At 41.8% G+C, this 22,370-nt stretch overlaps 1 protein-coding gene across 1 annotated transcript in view; it reads left to right on the forward strand.

Annotated features, from left to right (window-relative positions):
- The first annotated feature begins 8,594 nt into the window (after window positions 1–8,594).
- Window positions 8,595–22,370, forward strand: part of LOC143696582 (transportin-1-like) — a 57,531-nt gene continuing 43,755 nt past the window's right edge. Inside the window, exons 1-3 of the mRNA XM_077193163.1 lie at window positions 8,595–8,699; window positions 11,612–11,687; window positions 19,259–19,408. Coding sequence (XP_077049278.1) covers window positions 8,595–8,699; window positions 11,612–11,687; window positions 19,259–19,408 — 331 coding nt within the window. The remainder of the gene's footprint in view (window positions 8,700–11,611; window positions 11,688–19,258; window positions 19,409–22,370) is intronic.

Consider the following 22,370-nt stretch of genomic DNA (forward strand, 5'->3'; position numbering starts at 1 on the left):
ATATGGCTTACAACTGAATTACAAAATAAAAGATAAATGGTCTACAAGAGGCAGATAGAAGGAGAATGAGAACTATGAGAGAGACTCAAGGCGACGGTGAACATTGCACCAAAGGAGAATTTCTACATAAAATCTGAGAAAGGGCAGAAAGTATGTTATAATGCTGCTCGTCAGTAAATTTAGCCTTGAGGTGAAGACTGTAGAATCATTAGCAGGGAAAAAAAGCTCAGATTCTGAATCATGATAATATATAACAACTGTTATATAGGACTGAAAAATAATTTGTTCTCTTCTCTGTGGATGATTTAAGCTGTCAATGTGATTTCAACTCTTCATAGCTTTAAGTTTCATGTAGTGGTTTCACTATTATTTTAACACTAAGATAATGTGTGAAATGCCATCAAATTGGTTTAGTAGAGATGGTAAAGGTATTTGCAACAGGTTTTTATTAAAATAGCCTTAAAGTTCTTAAATGACCTGTGCATTTAAAGTAAATTTAATTATTTAAAATTAGATTTTTCCCACTATTTATATTTCTTTTACCTTTGGGGAAGAAATAAACCACAACCGTTTAAAAACTTTGAAACATTTGTTCTTTATTAGTTGCATTATTGGTCACATTTGAAGGAAATTATTTAACATCTCTAGCTATTTAGACTATAGTCACAGTTAGGGATCCTCTCTGATTCAAATACAATTCTGATATATTTCACAAACATACATTAGAGTATTTAAATGCCTAGAATATTGAAAACTTACAACTCAAGTAAAAATTACATTGAAAATGCTCATTAAAATATATTTTCATGTGTTCAAATTCCTTAGGTTTATGTGGATTTTCAAAACTGAATTAATAATTACTTTTAATTTAATTTTTGGTTTTTAACATTTCTTCTTTTGGTGTATGTTGCCTGGAAAGAACACAGAACTTTTCCAAACAGTGTTAAAATGATAATATAAAAGCAAGCCTTTACTTGAAAGCTTTCCAGTACACAATATGGAGAAAACTGCATCTGGAATTACATTAGTACAATTTTATAAGATTAGGTAATTAGTATATCTAGCAAATATTATCCAATTAGAAGAGGAGTTGGTTAGGTAAATTCCCCCCAGGTTCTTCCCCATTGGAGTTATTCCAGGGGCTTTCTTGTTATGTCTTCTAAGTTCTAGTGGAAAACAGCGTCCTTGCTAGCCTAAAAAGCAAGACTAAACAGAATTCCAATAAACTAGCATAATATGTGAGAAAGTGCAGCTACTATGCTAAAGTGACAAAGAGTTAGAAATTATACATCTATATATTAAAATATATAAAGCTACAGATATAAAGGAAAAAATCTTTAGGCATCACATAAAATGCTGCATTTGACATAAAATGAGATAAAATAATTGCTATGGGGACTGGTAATGCTTGTAATGTCTATTTAAGGCTGCATTAGTCACCAAGAAATTTTACCTGATTGTTCATCTACACAACAGCAATCTCTCTGTGTAGAAAAAGTAACATAGCTTTACTTTGTGCGTTCCTTTACGCTCATTCAATACTGCTTCAAAGCTGGTATTATAGATGTAGTTGTAAGACTGCTTTTTCAAAGAAAATTGGTAGAAATGAGTGAAGAAAGTAAAAACTAAGAACACAGTAAGAATTATACTCTCATGTACTACTTTTTTTTTTTTTTTTTTTTTTTTTTTTAACCAGACACTGTAAATGTATAGAATCATAGAAGGGTTTGGGTTGGAAGGGACTATAAAGATCATCTAGCTCCAACCTCCCCCACATGGGCAAGGACAACTTTCACTAAACCAGGTTGCTCATCCATCCTGGTGTTAAACACTTCCAGGGATGGGGCAGCCACAGCTTCTCTGGGCAACCTGTGGCAGGGCCTCACCACCCTCACAGTAAAGAATTTCTTACTAATCTCCAGTGTAAACCTACCCTCTTTCAGTTTGGAGCCATTCTTCCTTATCCAATCACTCCATACCCTTGTAAAAAGTCCTTTCCCGGTTTCTTGTTGCCCTTTTAGGTACTTGAAGACTGCAGTAAGGTCACTATGAAGCTTTTTCTTCCCAGGCTAAATGACACCAACTCCCTCAGCCTTTCCACATAGGAAAGGTGCTCTATCCCTCTAATCAACTTGGTGGGCTCATCCGGACTTGCTCCAACAGGTCCATGTCCTTCCTGTGTTGGGGGCCCCAGAGCTGGATGCAATACTCCAGGAGGGGTCTCAAAATCAGAGGGGCAAAAATCCCCTCCCTCGTATGGCTGGCCACGCTGTTTTGAATGCAGCCCAGGATACGATTGCCTTTCTGGGCCGCCAGTGCATATTGCCAGCTCATGTCCAGCCTCTTATCCACCAGCATCTCCAAGTAATTTTCCTCAGTGCTGCTCTCAATCCGTTCATCACTCTGCCTGTACTGATACTGAGGGTTGCCCCAACCCAGGTGCAGTACCTTGCACTTGGCCTTGTTGAACCTGATGAGGTTCCCACTTCTCAAGCTTGTCCAGGTCCCTCTGGATGGCATCCTGTCCTTTGGGTGTGTCAGTTGCACCACTCAGCTTGGTGTCATCTGTAGACTTGCTGAGGATACACTCAATCCCACTGTCTGTCATTGATGAAGACATTGAATAGCACTGGTCCCAATATGGACCCCTGAGGGACACCACTTGTCAACAATGTCCATTGGGACTCTGAGCCATTGATCACTACCCTCTGGATGTGACTGTCTAACAAATTCCTCATCCACCAAACAGTCCATCCATCAAATCCATGTCTCTCTCCAATTTAGCAAGAAGGATGTTGTGGGGGACCGTGTCAAAGGCTTTACAGAAGTTCAGATAAATGACATCCATAGCCCTTTCCTTGTCCACTGATGTAGTCACTCTGTTGTAGAAGGCCACACATTGGTGAGGGAGGTTTGACCTTGGTGAAGCTGTACTGGCTGTCCCGAATCACCCTGTCCTCCATATGTCTTAGCAGAGCTTCTAGGAGGATCTGTTCCATGATCTTCTCAGGCACAGAGGGGAAGCCATGACTTTTCATGGAGAGTGGCTTGGCAACTGTATTAGCCAGTTCCCTCAGAACTCTGGGATGCATCTCATTGGATCCCATAGACATGTATGTAATGGTTCCTCAGGTGGACATGAACCTGATCTTCACTTACAGTTGGAGGGACTTTGCTTCCCCAGTTTCCATTTTTCTGTCCATGCACTTGAGAGGTGTGGGAAGAGAGGTTGCCATTGAAGACTGAGGCAAAAGTTGTTGAGTACGTCAGCCTTCTTGTCTGTAGTTATCAGTTTGCTGGCCTTGTCCCTTTCCAAGTTCAGCTCCAGGTTTGCCTTGGCCTTCCTCACTACATCCCTTCACAACTGGACTGCATCCCTAGACCCTTCTGATTGTACCTGTCTCTTCTTCCACTGCCTGTGCATTTACTTCTTGCTCTTTGACCAGCAAGTCAACTCAGCCATGCTGGCATCTTGCTTTCCTTGCCTGATTTCTTGTCCCTGGGGTTCACTAGGTCTTTTACTCCATGGAAGATGTCCTTGAAAATCTGGTAGCCCTGTTACACTCCCTTGTCTCTGAGGGCAGTCTCCCAGGGGATCCTACTGACTTTCTCCTTTAAGAGCTGGAAATTTGCTTTCCTAAAGTTCAGGGGCCTAACTTTCCTCCTTATGTGACCCTTGTCCCTCAGGACTACAAACTCCACCAGTGCATGATCACTGCAGCCCAGGCTGCCTCTAGTCATGACATCCCCAATTAGTTCACTTACATTGGTGACCATCAGATCCAGTATCGGATCTCCTCTGGTAGGGCTGTCTATTACTTGGTTCAAGAAGTTATCCTCCATGCATTCCAGGAGTCTCTTGGATTGCCTACAGCTCTCCGTGCTCATTTCCCAGCAGATGTCAGGGTGAAGTCTCTCAGTAGGACAAGAGCCTGCAAGTGCAATGCCTCCTGTAACTGGAGCAAGAAGACTTCATCACTAGCCTCCCCTTGAAGACGTGGCCTTTAGTAGTTTAGTGGGTTGACCTTGGCTGGAAGCCAGGTGCCCACCAAGCTGCTCTATTACTCCCCAGTGGGACAGGGGAGAGAAAATAAGATAGAAAACAACTTGTAGGTTGAGATAAGGCAGTTTACTAAAGCAAATGAAGTGAAAATTTGCACACACATAAGCAAAGGGAAAAAAAGGTTTATTCTCTATTTCCCATTAGCGAGCAATATTCAGACACTTCCCAGGAAACAGGGCTTCAGCATGTGTAGTAGTTGCTCTGGAATGTAAATGTTGTAGAATAACGAATACCCCCTGGTTCCTCCTCTCTCCCTTAGCTTTTATATCTGAGCTGACATCATATGGTATGGAATACCCATTGGTCAGTTTGGGTCAGCGGGCCTAGTTGTGTCCCCACCCAGGATTTTGCCTACCCCCAGCCCCTTGATGGGGAGGGAATGCTGAGAGACAGTGCTGATGCTGTGCCAGTGCTGCTCAGCAGTAGCCAAAACACTGGTGTGTTATCAACACCTTTACAGCTCTTAATGCAAAGCACAGCCTGTGAGGGCTGCTAGGGGGAAGTGAACTCCAGCTCAGCAGGACCCAATACAATCTCTACCCATTATTCCATAGCATTTGCATCATACTTAGAACTCACATAATTTTATATATATACATTTATTGTCTAGCTGATCCTTTGTATTTATTTCTCATTACTGGAATCCCTTCTTACCTACACATACAACTTAAACTACATCCTTAAACCATCTCTGTATCCAACATAGAGGTTTGTACATTTTCATTAACTACTATCCCCTGTTCTTTCACAGATAGATATTATTTTCCTTTTTCATGGGCTTCTTCCACCCCTCCAGATCCATGACTTGGGCTCCAGTCCATCAGGATGGGTGGTCAGGACAGGAGAAGCACCACAATTGATCATTGGGCACTGGCACCAGCCCGGTTTGGGTTGGTATCACATTCTCCTTGCTCCTTACAAAATTAATTCTTCATCAGTTCATGTCATCCCTGCTACTTTACTTCCTGCAGCATAAAACTCACACAGATTATTTTCCCCCCAAGGTTAAATTGCCTTGAGGCACACACCAGGTCTTCCCATCCTTCTGCATTACCCAGCAAATTACGCCCTGGTCCTTGGTCAAAGACAATCCCACAAATGGGTTTGCCATTTGTCATGGGAGTAGAAATCCACACCAACTTCCTCAGCCACTTCCATATGCATAGTATGGGGTCCTTATCTTCTCCCAGTGTGTAGGGGTTTTGTTTGGGCAGGACCAGGGCAGTTAGCAGATCCCCTAGTGTTGACCAGCCAAGTGGCTTCTGCTAAATTTGTATCCCAGTGCTTCCATGCCCCATTACTTAATGCTCTTAACATAGTCTTCAACAATCCATTATACCTCTCAATCTTTTCAGAGGCTTGTGGGTGATAAGGGATGGGATATATCCACTCAATACCATGTTTCTTTGCCCAAGAGTTTATAAAGTTATTTTGAAAATGAGTCCCATTGTCTGATTCGATTTTCTCTGGGGTACCATGTCACCACAAAATGTTTCTCAAGGCCTAAGATAGTGTTTTGAGCAGTGGCATGGTTTACAGGGTGTGTTTCCAGCCAGGCAGTTGTTGCCTCTACCATGGTATGTAGCTCTTGCCTTGGAGTGTTCGTGGCAGTGGTCCAATGTAGTCAATTTGCCAGGCCTCACGATATCAGAAACCCAGCCATCACCCTATATTCCAAGGATAATTTATAGAATCACAAATCAATAAGTTGGAAAAGACCTTTGAGATCATTGGGTCCAACCTATGACCTAACACCACCTTGTCAACTAGACCATGGGACTAAGTGCCATATCCAGTCTTTTCTTAAACATCTCCAGGGACGGTGACTGCCACCTCCCTGGGCAGCCCATTACAATGCCCAATCTATCTCAACCCTTTGTGCTGCACATTGGGCACCAAATAAGGCTGTCATGGCTTAGGAATGGTACTCCCCAATTAAGTTCTCACACCGAGACTTTCCAAACCACACTGCTGCTGGCTTCCTCTCCCCTCTTCCCCCCTTCTCCCTGCAGGTGGCCGGAGAGGAGAATTAGAGGCACAAAAGTCAAAGGTCACAGGTTGAGATATGAACAATTTACCAGAAAAAACAATGAGATAAAAAACTGAAAAGTAACAGCAACAATGTTAATAACTAAAGTATGCAAAAAGGGAATGATTCACATGCAAAAATGTTCACCATAGACCCTGAGACAATGAACAATGGCTGACTAGTTCCCCATCCCACCATGCTTTGTTCTATTTGAAAGGGACGCCCTTCTCAAAAGTTGAGAGAGTCCCTTTTGCCTACCTCTAGCAATGATGTAAGGTGTTAATGAATAACACAATGTCTTGGCCACACCCCCTCATGCTGATCTTGGCTGGAACCTGCTTTGATTTCTATATATGTTGAGTAGCACCCAGTGGTAAAGGATCCTGTATGTAGCCTAAGGAGGAACCTACCCTGGAGGATGATTGTCTAAAGCTTTTTGATGTCCCCACTAATAGTAGAGGCTCACATTCATACTCTGATTTGTAGGCTTTTTTATCTTCCACCGCAGAAAGATCTTATTAAGATTTAAGTCTGGTCATGTTAATGGAAAGAAGACCTATGTCAGTTTTTCTTAGGTATGGATCCATGGCCTGCATCTCTTCCTGCTTTTTCCTGTTCTCTCAACCTTCCTTTCTGGTTCTTGTTTTCCATATTTAATCTTCTTTTTCTCGAGTGCACTTGGTTTCCTGATAAAATTTGACAGATGTAATTATTGTGTCATCATTTCTGAATAGTAACTTTTGAAGCTCTAATCAATTTCAACCAAATTTGATAGGGGTCCAAAAGTCAAAGATCATTGAATTTCTACAGCCTGCCTGGCAAGGCAGCAGTCAAGGTAATGAGACCCAAATTAGCACTTCCTTGTTTTGCTGGACCTCACCTTTCATCTGTTCCATCTGTGCAAGCATCACTACAGAGAACTCTCCTGCTCATATGGTTGTGAGACACAAGCATAGGTTTTAATGGCCTGAGTCTGGCTAACCTAGATTCTTTGCTTGACACTTTTCTGTACTAGAGGGACTGCTCACAAAAATTTCATATAAACCTTTGTTTCCATCCTTTCTTAATAACTGGTAAGCCTTTACTCACCCAGGAGACTTCTTAGCACCTAGAGATACTTGTCTCCGGGACACTTCTTAGTGCATGAGACTGGACAGCTGACTGTAACTTAAATATGGATTTAATTGAAAGCATTGGTGAGGTGAGATTAGGAACCACACAACATTACCAGGGCCACACTTAGGAACCACTAATGTTTCCTGTCCTCGGTGCCTCTGAACAATTGTTAAGGCTGTGATGTGCAGCATGTGTGTGACACTCATATTGAGTACTGTGCCACAGGAGAGCAAGCAGAAAGTTTTCACTGAAAGGGGAATGTTAGCAGGATGATTACAAACACAATGACTAAAAATAAGATTGTAAAAGGATAAGTAATTACTGGTTTTGATTTTCATATTTTAGACCAGTTTTAATCAGTGTATGTTCTTATTTTGCCCAGTAGCATATGTATGAGATATATATATATATATATATACATAACACAAATGTATTTTAAATCCCTCCAGGGATGGTGATTCTACCACTTCCCTGGGCAGCCTGTTCCAATACTTGTCAACACTTTCTGTGAAGTTTTTTTTCCTAAAACCATTGTAGGTCCCTTCCAACTGAACTATTCTATTCCATATACACAAAAATTGCTAATTTTGACCTGAAATTTCCTCTGATATATTTTGACGCTAAGGATAAGATACACTAGGTATTCAAAGTATTTTCTTTCCCCCCTTCTTGTGTAGTTGGTCTTATTTCCTCTTTACACGTGATATTGAGAATTTATGAAATCTATCCATCATTAAACTAAATAATGTGGAAGTAAAGCAGACAGCAAAGCAGGTACCACGTTCTTAACTCTTCGGTCTGCATTCGCATCCCCACTTCGTCGTGGGCTGCAGCCTCCTAGGTCTCTGACAGGTATTGCGGGTGCGTGGCCGCAGCTGTCCCGAGGAGGCCGGGCGGAGGCTCTGCTTCACCCTTTGCTTGTTGGGGCTTCCGGAGCGTTCTCTCTGGTTTCGGGTGGTGGTGGGGAAGGGCTGTGGATAAGGTACCCCGTTTTTCCCCGCCCAGAATTGAGGGGCTCGCCTTTTGTCGCGCCCAGGCTCCTGACGGTGTGGAACGCACAGGGGAAAGGCTGACGGCGGCGCTGGCGGGCGGGGCGTGCGTGGCGCTAGGACCCAGGAGGACGCAAGGCGGCTCTTAGAGCGAGATCGCCGTGACTCAGTCCGTGTACTGGAGCAGGTTAGTGCTGTCCTGTGGGGCCGGGCTCGGGTGAGAGCAGGCCGGGCATCATGCCGCCAGCCAGCTAGCTAGCGTGCTTGCTTGCTTCCTCCCTCACTTCCTTCTTTCCTTCCTTCCTTCCTTCCTTCCTTCCTTCCTTCCTTCCTTCCTGGGGCCTGCCGCTCCGCTAATCGCGCCCTCTTGTTTGATGTTTTTTTCCAGCAAGCCAAGATGGAGTATGAGTGGAAGCCTGATGAACAGGGGCTTCTACAGATCCTGCAGCTGCTCAAGGAATCGCAGTCTCCGGACACCACCACGCAGAGAGCCGTTCAACAAGTATCCTTGGTCGAGGCCTACACCGCGGGCGGGCGGAGCAGGCAGAGCGGGGCTGCGGCCGTCCGGGCGACCGCTAGGGAGGCTGGGGACTCTGGGTAGGGGGCAGCGCGGCCACAGACCAGTGCTGTGGTAGGCAGGTGGCGGCCGGGCCTTTCCGGGGAGCCGCCACAGCGAACTCTGTGGGCTGAGCCTCCGCTTGAGCGGGTGGCCGTGGCGCGGCATTTGAACCGCTAAGGCGGCCTACTGTTGCGAGCCCTGAGCCAAGGTTCGTTTTTTTGTTTTTTTTTTGGTGTTTTTTGTTTGTTTGTTTGGTTTTTTGTTTGTTTGTTTTTTTTTTGTTTTTTTTTTTTTTTTTTAATTTTTAAAGCCCTGACTCCTTTGTGGCTGCTTTGGTATCTGCTACCTTTCCAGATTACTCCATGCTGGGCCTCTGCCAGCACCTAGCCCTTATTCTCTGCATATCCCACCGAGAAGGCCGGAGCGGGGGGGGGGGGGGGGTCCTCTGCTCGCCAGGCAGAGTTGATGATGTGGCGCGGGGTAGCTGTCGCCCCTGCAGCAAAGCAGGGGTGAGCAGGGGCTTCCTAAACTAATCCAGCGCTAGGATTCACGGCAAAAGCCAGAGCTGGTGGGAGGAGCGTTCCTGGTGGAGCCGACTGCACGCTCTCCGTGACCTGCTGGCTCTGACCGTCTTTTGCTGTGTTGTGAGGATGTTTCTGCCTAGAATCCTGAGCCTGAAATACTGTTCGTTACACTTTTTACATCTTACAGGAAGAGTGAAATCTACCCTATGTGGCTTGTGCAGCTTTGCAGTACATTTTGCATTAGTGTTGTGGATTCTTGGTTTGTTGTTTGGGTGTGGAGTTGTTTGTTCCCCCCTCAGGTCTCTCTTGACTGTAGAAGTGATGAAATAGCAAGGTTTTAAGGACCAAAGACTGAAAGAGGAAAATTTCACATTAAGTCTAGTAGAAGCATAAGTCTTGAAAAATAAAGCTCTCATCTACTGTCTCCTGTTCCTTAAGCTAACTATAGAGGTGCTTTAAAATATCTAGAAGTCCTGAAAGGATATCCTCCTATGAAGAATATGAGTTTAGCATCTTGATCTCTTTTTATTTAAGGCATTTGCTTGAAAGTCTTCACAAAAGGCAACAAAACATTTATGTAGGTAAGAATACGTATGTATGTTGTGTTAGGAGTTTAGCTTGAAGCCAAATTTGCTCGACTTCTTGGCTTTTCCCTAGTAGATGTGGTCAAACCTTGGAAGGCTTCTGTTCTTACCTGAAAGGTGAAGGTAGATTTCACCTTGTTTTTGCAGCTGTATTTCAGATTCCTAAGATGGTATTGAGTCCTATGAAAAATACTATACAGAAGTCGCTAAGTGTTCTTGTGGTAATCACATATTCTCTGAACAGAGAGAGACACAGCTCTCCCAGGATTTTCCTGAGAAGCTGTGAGAAAGCTCAGAGAAAGTAATTGTTTTAATTTCTATCTCAATCTCTGCACCTGGTAGGCAATCTCTGTTTGTCAAAAATGTTTACAAGAAGGACTTGTCCCTTCTTGACCAATAGGTGAGAGAAGTTTCCTAAAGGCCAATCAGGTCTTAGGTCCACCATTGTTTCTATAAGAACTGTGAATTTCTAATAAAAAGTGCCTTTTCATGCCTTCTGACGATGGAGTCTCTGTGTCAACCTTTGTCTGTCCCCTATACCCCTTCGGTGATATGTTCTGATAATGCCCCAGATTTAAACAGGTGCTCTTTAGTATTTCAAATACAAAGGTGATTATAGCAGCAGTGATTATAATGTAGCTTTCATGTAAAATTGCATTTTAAAGGTCTGCTTCAAATAATGGTATCTGGCTTTTGATCAGTGCAAGGCCCATCAATGTCAACATCATTATGTATGGTCAGGGTTTAGCAATTTTGAATATTTAGAGCTTTAGCTGTACAGCAAGTAAAATAAATGCCTATGAAGCAAATAATCCTACTAATTCTAAAAATAATTTTTTTGCTAAATGTCTTCATTGTTTGCCATACTGATGATATCTAGTATATTTGGTAACTGCATGCTTATGACATAAAATATTGTTGAGCATACTAGTAATTAATACCAGGGTGTGAGAACAAGATACAAGGAGAATGCCAGAATGCTGTTCTAGGCAAGCAGTGGCAGAATACGTAGAAATTTGAGGCAAAAGTAATGACAAATTTTAGAAAAACAGCTACGTACCTTCTAATTGTTCAGAAACATAATAATTCTTCTTGCAGTTGCCCCAGAGAACATAGTAAAGAGGTTGGTATTGCTAGTAAGATGCTTTTTCAGAGAGGTGTCACTAGAAAATTGTTTTGTGTACAGGATTTTTTTTAAAGAGACCATGGATAAACATGAACTTCTTTGTACAAATATCTGGGCATTTACAAAGAAACAGCTTCTTGCAGTTGAAAGCTCAGACTGGCTAGTTAGCATCATCAAAATGTATATGACTAATATTAAAGTGACTAGCTTATAAAAATCATCATAGTTGTATTTTAATGCTGAAATGCTTTTATTTATTGTGGAGTAAAAAATGATGTATTATGTGATTGTGCCTCAGTGGATTCTTTAGGTTTTGTTGACTTTTAAGTGCAAATTTTGAAATCTAAAACTGTGCAGAGGAATGTAGGGGATTTGGGGAGGGGAGGAATTTCTGTGTTCCTGGATTCTTTTCTCAGATTTCAGCATAACTAAAGAGCTACTGCTTCAGTATGAAAATTACAGAAATTGTTTTTAAAGTGTTCATAGCCTGTATGTTGTGAGTTTATAGTCATAGCATTTTTAAATGATGCAGTAGTACATAGCTCACTTAATCATAGTATTCAGAAAGCTATAAATGCTGTGTGTGAAGATTTTAATTTCCTTAACAGTTTTTCTCTTCAGAAACTAGAACAACTCAATCAGTATCCAGATTTCAACAACTACCTGATTTTTGTTCTTACAAAGCTGAAGTCTGAAGGTAAGTTCTTGGGATATTGACTGGTTTATTCTATTTTTTTATTTAAAAAAATTATTTTATTTAGCTTGAAAGAAAAAGGAAACTGATTTTTATACTCAGTGTGCTGGTGGGTTGATCTCCATAGTCACATAGAAGAATTTTTTATCCTCTTGGGAATCTTTGTGGAAAAAGATCTGATAACATGGTGCTTGTAGTCTCAATCTTGAAAGAGATACCATTCTAAAATTCCAATGAAATCTTCAAAAAATGTGGGAGCATCATTCTTCTATCAGACTACAGTGAAACTGTGGAATAACTTTGCATGTCATGGTGATGAATCATGACTATACACATTATAAAACATGCTGCTAAATCCAGTTGTGATTGTGATCTCCCTAGTAATCAATCTATTAAATATTTAGAAGATTACTGTTGCAGCTGCTTGCTCAATCCCCATCTCTCCCCCACACCCTGGTGGAATGGGGAGGAGAATCAAAAGTAAAACTTATATATGTTGAGATAAGAACAGTTTAATAATTGAAAATAAAGTAAAATACAGTAATAATGGTAAATGATAATAATAATGATAAAAGGGAGAAACAAGTGATGCACAATGCAATTGCTCACCATCTGCTGACTGATGCCAGACCCCCCTTCCCAAACCCAGATCGGCCACCCTTCTGGGTAACTCCCACCAATTTATATACTGGGCATGACATTCTGTGGTGTGGAATATCCCTTTGGTCAGTTTGGGTCACCTGTCCCAGCTGTGCTCCCTCCCAGTTTCTTTTGTGAACCTCCTCACTTGCAGAACATGAGACAAGAAAAAATTCCTTGACTTAGGATAAACATGAGTTAGCAAAAAATGAAAATATCAGCATGTTATCAACACCATTCTCATTTTAAATCTAAAACACAGCACTGTAACAGCTACTGAGAATAAATTAACTCTACCCTATCTGAAACCACACAATCACATCCTAGAGTTGTCCAAATATAATGTCTGTAGAATCTTCATTCTGAAGCCTTAATTCTAAAAATAATGTAGTTTCTTACTGTTGGCTTATTTTTATGGACATTTGTACAAACTGTTTATGGCATAGTGTAGCCTCTCCCAGTTGGAAAATTCAGGCAATTCCTTGGTAATGATCAGTAATGACTATCCACCCTCAGGGCAGATCTTTTAATAACCTCCCTAGAAACCTTTTTCTTAACTCTAAACATGGTGTGGACTGCATTGAGGAGACCTGGCAGATGTAGCAGCAAGAACATGCTTTCCTTAACATCCAAAGGGAATTCAAAATTCCCCAAAATTGATGGAACAGGCCTGAAGGAGGAAAAGGGGGTAAAGTCTGGGGAAAATCATCCTCCCCTGTTCCCCCTAGAGGATGGGTACAATTATTAATGGACTCCCAAAGGTAGCACCCAAGGCCGGGGCAGGAGAGCAACACTGAATACACATCCCAATTGATCTTCATTGCACTTGATGTTATCATGTCATAAACTGATATCCTATGGTACAGCAGCAAAGCAATCCTGATCCCTCTCCCTGCTCTGAAAAAGAGCACCACAAGGAGCATATACGAGAACATACACAGGATTCAGCACCACACCCACATAAACAGACCAAGCAACTGTGACCAGTGGCTCCACACCTAATACAACAAATGGTTAGATCAAATTAGTTTCCAACCTTCTCTTGTCAGATCTGTTGTTATCTCAAGCCTTTGTGCTGCACATTGGGCACCAAATAAGGCTGTCATGGCTTAGGAATGGTACTCTCCAATTTAGTGCTCCCACTGTGTCATGAATTGAATGAGTGTTTTAATATTGCTTAAAGAATCACTGGCAAAGGTATCAGTAAAAACAGGTTTAAAATAAAAGAAAAAGCACAACAACCTTCATTGGCAAGGTTCATTCTACTAACTAGATGATTAGGGCACACAGAGGAAAAGCAAACAAAAAAAAATCCAGTCAATCAATCCAAACTGAAATAATTCCAAAATTATCAGGGTGGGGTGGGGGAGAGATGAAAGGATAAAAAGGGTAAGGATAAAAACTAATATGGCCTAAAGGCCCAACAGCACTTAACAGTTCTTAAACTTATCAGTACTTACCCTAACTTAAACTTGACAGCACCTTAACAGCATTTAACTTTATTTATAACTTAAACAATTTAACAAAGGATTCATATAGGATTTACTGTAGCACAACAGTAACTTTCTTACAGGTGTAATTTACAAATCCAAAGTACTTGAGAATCTCAGAGAGCAGTGTTTCCTCCACATTTGCTATAGCATATGGACACAGATATAGAGTCTTGTCCTAGGTTGATAAGGAAGTGAGTTTTTTGGGAGGTTGTGGTCAAACCAATCAGTGCTCAGATTTGAATATTGGCACCTGATGTGGCCACTGAAAACATGGATATGCCTCTGAGAACACAGGGGGTTAAAAAGCAGAGAACTCTCAGGGGAACTCTCTCTTGGTTCTGGGTTGGTGAAAGAGGTCAGGCCTCCCCTGCCCAGACACGGGTTGGGTGGGGGAGGGGAAGCCATGTGGCCGGGGTGAGGTAGGCCAGAGCCTTGGACAGAGAAGGGGTGTGAAGGCCCCTGCAAGATGGAAGGGTGGAGGAGCACTGAGAGGCATCAGGCAGGCCCCCCCCCCTGCCCGATAGAGAGAGAGAGCCTGTGCCTGTGCTTGTGCCACCTTGAAATTTGATATCTTGTGCTGGCAGCACTGCCGAAGGAGAAAGGGGAGGGGGGGGGTTTGCGGCGAGAAGGTGCCCGGCTGCCACGGGAGTTCTGGGCAGGCAGAGCCTGATATTTTAACCCTTTTCTTGGACAGTGAAAACTTTACGAAACACTAGTCCTCCTTGATTTGAATGAGAAGCGAGACAGACATGAAATAGAAGGAAATGGGCAAGTGTGGTGAAGGTCTGAGCAAGTGAAGGATGTCAGAAGAAGATGGGGAAGAATCCTAGGTGGGAGGAGATGATGGAGTGGCCTTTGGCTGGACTTTTCTTGCATAGCCATAGATGGAACCAATTTCCTGTAACACAGAGACTGCATTTACGGGGAGGCAATGGCTTGAGCCAAGAGTGACCTGCTGTAGTGATTGCCAGTGCAGGAGAGTGACCTGCTGCAGTGATGCCAAGTGCAGGAGTGGAGAGAACAGAGAAAGATGAGGAGGGTGTGGTAGTACCCTCTGTCTTCAGGGAAGAAGATCTCTGTTCTCAAGACCCTCGGCCCCAGGGGGAGTGAAAATGGGGGAGACCTTTGTCCCAAAAGTGAGAAACTGTTGCTTTTTTGGTACTTGGCAAAGCATCCTTAAAGGGAACCCTATAAGCAGTTTTGGTCCATGAACGGTGGTGAGAGCACTGTACATGGAAGGAAGGAAGATGTCACGATGGCAAATGTTCTCTGGGCGGTGCCACGTGTGACATGGAAACACAGGAGGTTTCAACTGTGTTTCCTGGGGAAGCCTATGGTACAAGAGGGACTCCTCTCTCCTTGATTAACTGAGAGTTGATTATCTGAGGGATGGTAACTTGACTGAGAATCTAAGATTTTGTCTCACTGTGCCTGGGTGGAAACTGGGGGGGGAGGAGGAATATTTTGGAAGTTTTTTCATTCTGAATTTTGTGTGTGTTCCTTTTATTATAGTTGTAGGTTAATAAAGTTTTTTTTTCTTTATTTCTAAGTTTGAGCCTGCTCTGCTTTATTCCTGGTCACATCTCACAGCAGCCATTAAGGAGAATATATTTTCATGGGGGCACTGGCATTGCGCTAGCGTCAAACCATGACAAGTCTGTACAAGGCATCTGTGAAAAATTCCTCTCAAAGGTATTGAAACACTCACTTCAGATGCCTTTGCATCTTGTCAATGGCAAAGGGTCAAGACTTGAGGAGTGGAGGGTATCAGCCTGTCACTATCGAGTAAGAAAGTGGCACAGACTCCAAGCAGGCTGGTTTGCACAACAACAGCTTTAATGTGAAAAACTCTTCTCTTTTATAGACAGTTCAGATGCATTCCACTTGATTGGCTAATTAACAAAAGCACTTTTCTCCCAAACAATCCTTGATGAGAGCAGAAAAACAGAGAATAGGAAAACACCACCTGCAGGTTGTTTATAATAACAAGTTATCATCCTTTCTCTACAACTCCCTAAAAGTCTCACAAGTCCGCTGTGAGAAAACTTATCTCGTTTTCTTGCTCTCTGACCAGGCTGTCACATCCACATCAGCCCAGGACTTATTGTTTTTTGGCAATCCTCCGAGAATAGCAAACTTAAGAGTTCGCTGTGTCTCAGAGGTCTCACTCAGGGAGGTTGCTGGTTGCAGCTGCTGTGGGCCAAGAGAGCTCAAAGGGTCTTATTTTGGACTGCTGTTTATAGGGTTGCAAGAGAGGGCTTTGGCCATAATTTTTCATCCTGGCCGCACTTCAGGTCCTGCCATTGGGACACAACAACCCCCTGCAGCACTACAGGCTTGGGAAGAGTGGCTGGAAAGTGGCCCTGTGGAAAAGGACCTGGAGGTGCTGGTTGACAGTGGCTGAACTTGAGCCAGCAGTGTGCCCAGGTGGCCAAGAAGGTAAATGGAATCCTTGCTTGTATCAGAAATAGTGTGGCCAGCAGGACCAGGGCAGTGATTGTTCCCCTTTACGTGGCACTGGTGAGGCTGCACCTCAAGTACTGTGTTCAGTTTTGGGCCCCTCACAACAAGAAAGACATTGAGGTTCTGGAACATGTCCAGAGAAGGGCAATGGAGCAGGGGAAGAGTCTGGAGCACAAGTCTGATGAGGAGCAGCTGAGGGAACTCAGGGGGCTCAGCCTGGGGAAAAGGATGCTCAGGAGAGACCTTGTCACTCTCTACAGCTACCTGAAAGGAAGTTGTAGCCAGGTGGGGATTGGCCTCTTCTCCCAGTTAACACGTGACTGGAGAAGAGGAAATGGCCTCAAGTTGCACCAGGGGAGGTTTAGGTTGGGTATTAAGGAAAATTTCTGCTATGAAAGGGTTGTCAAGCCCTGACATAGGCTTCCCAAGACAGTGATGGAGTCGCCATCCTTGGAGGGATTTGAAAGCTCTGTGGATGTGGCACTTGAAAACTTGGTTTGGTGGTGGACTTGGCAGTACTGGGTTAATGGTTAGACTTGATGATTTTAAAGGTCCTTTCCATCCTAAATGATTCTGTGATTCTGTGTCCAACTGTGGCTGCTAAAAATAATGCTTTCATTGTGGCTTGCAAGGGCTGTAAATAGTGTGTAAATGAAAGGAAAATGCCTTTGGCTTACTTCCTGGCCAGACACAACATTAATTCTGAATAACTGCTTATGGAAGACTGGATTACTTGAATATGAGCATACCAATCAGTGGATTATAGATATGCAAGGGAATAATAATTGGACATATTAAATTAGTGTAATAATAATTGGAGAGATTTTACCTTGAATTCAGAGAGCATTTCAGGTGAACCTGAGACTGATCAAGAGTTCAAGTAAGAATGTCCTCCTTTAGGATATTCTCCACCTGATCTTTGTTATTGACGTCTTCAAAATATTAAGCAAAATTATAAAATTACTTTATTTGACTTCCTAAGTAATAATAATAATGATAATAATACTTGTCACATCTCATAACCACATTCTGTAGTTGACAGAGGTATGTCTGCTCATCTAGTTTTTGGTATTTTTATTTAAAATTGTAAATCTGTTCTCCTAGTAAACTTTTTGGCCCTTGAAATGCAGTGCCTTGCAAGAACTTTTACATTGTTTAGAAGGTGGTAGGTATTTAAAACCTGTAGTATAGGCAAAGTTATAGAAGTCTTTTAAATATATATGCATCAGGTGGATTCCTAGTTTATGAAGTTACTGAATTCTATGTAAGAGTGATGCTTGTAAATCAATATTTATAGTTACAGAGAATGAAAATTAGTGCTTCTTGAGGAAGTGTCTTGGTTTGAAAAGACAGGTGTCTGCTAAGGAAGGCAGGAGCCTTCCTTGAAATGGAAAATGTAAACCCCCTCCCTCGGAATTATTGTAATTTTGAAATTAAGGGGCTTTCAGGCAAAGATATGGGAATAGGAATAACAGTTCTTTACTAGGAAAATTAAAACCGCAAATGCAATAGTACAAACAAGAAAACAAACCACTGACAGAGTCAGAATACAACCTGACACCCTGTGGGTCAGGGTGTTGGTAGCAGTCCAATTAAATGGTGGCTGTAGTCCTCCTGAAGTGACAAATGTGGTTCTGTTGAAGCAGTGATCCTGTAGGAGGGTGTAGTTTTCCTCTGAAGGTTCAGTGGTGGTGTAGATGGGCTTGGTCTTCCTCTGGAAATCCAGTGGAGAGGAAAGCTGCTTCTCTGGGGAATCCAGTGGGAAAAGGCTCCCTGTGATGTTCCAAATCTCTGATTACATCTAGATAGGAATGCTTGGCTCCTCCCTCTGGGCAGAGCTTCTTGCAATGGGATGATGTAATTTTATCAGTCATGCAGTGACACTCAATGGCCCATTAACCGAAGATATCTCTCCGGAGGGAGGATTGATTGTGGAAGAGATCAAGAAACTGCCCAATTAACAGAAGATAACTGCCCCACCTCTAACATATAGGAATAGAATACACACCCCCATTTCCAACCTAAGACAGGAAGACTGAAATATATTTTTAAATCTTGTTCTAATACTCGTATACAGCATTCTGGTTTTGGAACTCATAATCAGTTGATTAAAATTAATTTTAGCAATAACCCCTCTTTTTAAAAGTGCCATTTTTGTTCAACTAGCAACGGTTGCACTCAAAAGTATTTTTAATGGCCCTCAGTCAGTCATCATGGGTATGATAAGAGTCCTTGTGTTATGATGCACTAACTTGGTTTTAAAATATTTTATATTTGAAAGTTATATCTCTTATTTTTCTTATATTTCTTTGGGCAGTTAATAGTTTTGAAGGCCTATAATAGATCTGTGTGTAAACTGTAACTCGGTGCAAATGAACTTTAAACATCCTTACTTTTTGCTAAAATCAGGGCTTCTCTTCTGGTTTGGGCTGAGGTAGAGTTAATTTTTTTCACAGTGGCTGATATGGGACTGTGTTTTAGATTTGTACTGGAAATGATGATAACACAGGGATGTTTTAGTTACTGCTGAGCAGGGCTTACACAGAGCCAAGGCCTTTTCTGCTTCTCACACCAACCCACCAGTAGGTAGGCTGGGGGTGCACAACTGACCAAAAGCTAAAATGCTGATTAAAATTAGCTTTATAGGCTGATTTGGATTGTTGTAAACTTTAAATTTTAATTTTCTTATACTATAAATTAATCCTTTCTATGTAGAACATCCACATCTCACTTTCAGCATGCTTCAGAAATAATACCAAGTTACTTATGCCCTTGGTTGAAGAACTAAACATGAATCTGCTCACAAGTGAACTCTAAAAAACTTTGCTATGTAAATTGATGGTTGTATTTGGAAGGAGGGATAAGGAAATAAAGATTAATATTTATCACTGTAAGCTTTGATCTTGTTGCATTGTTCTGCAAATCTGCTTTATCCTAAGAACTGATGGAAGTTATAAACACAATTATTTTCTCTTGCAGATGAGCCAACACGTTCCTTGAGTGGTCTCATCTTGAAGAATAATGTAAAAGCGCATTTTCACAACTTTCCAAATGGAGTAACTGACTTCATTAAAAGTGAATGTTTGAACAATATTGGTGATTCCTCCCCCTTAATTAGAGCTACTGTAGGTAAGTTTACTCTTATTACTGTATTCTGCTCACTGAAAATGTTACTGATATAAGTGAGAGCTGTGCTAGTGAGAGTTATTAAACTCCTAAACCTATTTGCTTCTGATAATTGTCACAACTACATCATGATTTGATTCTGATATTAATCTTCAGTGTGGATATACAAATATATTTTTCTTTCCTATTTTCTTAAAACTGAATTAGCAATTCTGTTCGTATCTCTTGAAATGTGACTGAACATAAGTTTACTTGAATCTTCTAAAATTCAGCTTGCTGCCAATTTTTATACCAAAAACAGGAGTAAGGTAAAGGTTCTGAGTTCAGAATTATTTCAGCAATCCACTTGCATTAGTAAAACACTTCTGTTTGTGGATTTCCTCTTTGCTTCCCCATATGCACACCTCTTCAGGGAATCATTACACCAGATGTTACATACATTAACATAATGAGTTTATGTTTTTTAAATAGCTTCTGTCAGAAAACAGTAGATAATGTGTGGTGATCAGAACACCAGCTACAAGTGTTTTTGTTGTATGGTTGTTTTTTTTTATTTCCTAAATCCTGTGGTTTAGTACATCTCTTCCATAACATGAATATTTGTTATTTTTACTTATTTCTAGGTAATGTTGATTTTCTGTCTGCTCTTTGAGAATATGATTTCCCCCAATTATTGCAATTGTAATTTTCCTTGTCCACTCCAAAAACTAGAAGAAAAAGTGAAATTAATGTATATTTAAGTACAGTAGAGAAAAACAGGGATTGGATGCAAGTTCAGAAAGGCATTCAGCCTGTGTCAGCTGATTTCTGTTTTAAAATAATGTCATAGTTTCACCCCTAAGTAACTAAGTACCACACAGATGCCTGCTCACTCCCCCATCTGTCCCCCCAGTGGGGAGGAGAATCAGGTTGAGATAAGAACAATTTAATAATTGAAACAAAATAATAATTTCAATAATAAAATTATACAAATAATATTACTAATAATTGTCACAAGAAGGACATAGAGTTACAGAAGCCAAGAGAAACAAGTGATGCGCAATACAGTTGCTCACCACCCACTGACTGATGCCCAGCACATCCCTGAGCAGCATTTGGCCCCTCATAGCCAACTCCCCCCAGTTTATCTACTGGACATGATGTTCTATGGTGTGGAATATCCCCTTAGCCAGTTCAGATTGTTATAAATGATCAACAAGAAAGCCAAATCAATAAATGCAAAAGATTTTATTTTTGCGACCAAAATACGGTCCTCAAAAACCACAGTCAATGAGACAGCGTTGAGCCCAGGGTCAGCGCTGGGTGAACCTATATCCAACCTCTATCATCGGATCCCCCTCTGTTCACGAATGCTGTTTCCAGCGGGGCTGTTTTGTACAGTTTTTTATGCCTGAGGCAGAGGTGTCCCGATTTCTTTTGTAACCCCACATATGTATGAAGGTTTCTTTTCACTGTGCAGGGCTGGACAATTGCTGTTTCCTGGGTAGTGGCAGGCGCTGATCATGTCAGGGGAAGTCGTGTATTCAGATGTATGTTCCTTGGCGCCTTCGGTTATCTTGATTGATGATATCTACCAAGTGATGATCGTCGTCGTTGGGTGTTCCCTGATGGCTCCGGAGGAAGCCCATCTCCATGCTGGCCACGTTCTTTTATTAGTAAATGAGGCATTGTTCTCCTGCTGCCACCAGGAGTTTTGTAATTCCAATGTGGTAATCTGTCTCCGGGTTGCTCATGGTCAGAGGCTCGTTGGATGTTAGATTCCGTTTACAATTTTTATTTCATACATTTTCCCCTTAAGCATGAATTACTTTATAATATATATTATAAGATCAACTGTCCCAGCTATGCTTCCTCCTGGTTTCTTTTGTGCAGCTCCTCACTGGCAAAACACAAGACACTGACAAGCCCTTGTCTCAGGGTAAGCACTGCTCAGCAACAACCAAAATATCAGTGTGTTATCAGTATTATTCTCATACTGAATCCAAAACACAGCAATGTACCAGCTACTGAGAAGAAAACGAGCTCTCCCAGCAGAAACCAGAACATTTTCCTCCTCTAATTCCATACCATTTACATCATGCCAGGTCACACAGTTCCCAGTTCCCCATCACCTGTCTTTTGATAGATATACACACACATATACTCCCTTAGTCTATGGACTATGGACCCTGTAAGTCTGTTGAGTTCATTCACTCCAAGTGCCAGGTCCTGCAACTCCATGCAGTGCTACAGGCTTGGGGCAGAGTGGCTGTTTTGTGGCAAAGTAGGACAGTTTCAGACAAAGTTTATTAGAGAAGCCCTCTGGTTGAGTAATGAGGTGCAGAAAGGACCGCCTTGCTTTCTAAAACTCCTCAGAGAGAGGAGCCTAGGTGCAGCTGGATCCAGTCTTAGCCCCAGACTTGGTTAACAGTTTTCGTCTAAAGGATTATATAGGAGTAAATGAACCTTTATAGAACTTTATCCTGCAGGATTAAGGCTGACAAACCAGGTGTATTTATATAAATATATATATGACTTATTATGGTAATGATTAGACAAAAATATGTTAATCAGAATTATTTACTGCACAGTATAGGAGTTATAACGTCTAGTATAGTATAGTGTACTATTTTGAAGCAATATTAAAGCTAGTTAAAACAGTTAAGTAGAGATTGATGTTACTCACTCATACCAATGATCCTGAGCAAATCTCTTTTACTTGGCCTCGAGGAGCAACCTTGAGAAGTGTCCCCATTTAAGGGAGGAATCTCCACAGATACACGTCAAGGAGAGGTATGTTTAAAGACCCTGGCATTAAAATTTGGGACTGGACTTTTATAGTATAAAGTGATTGACTGTCAGTCATATGTCTCCAGACCAGCTTTGTCAGCTCAGCAGCTTTAGATAAATTATCAGTAGTATAATTTGTTCCTTTATCTGGGTATTTTACCAGGTCTGCCACATCTTCATCTCACTATCAGGGTGT

This window comes from Agelaius phoeniceus, chromosome W (genome assembly GCF_051311805.1).
Source record: "Agelaius phoeniceus isolate bAgePho1 chromosome W, bAgePho1.hap1, whole genome shotgun sequence".
Classification (NCBI taxonomy): Eukaryota; Metazoa; Chordata; class Aves; order Passeriformes; family Icteridae; genus Agelaius; species Agelaius phoeniceus.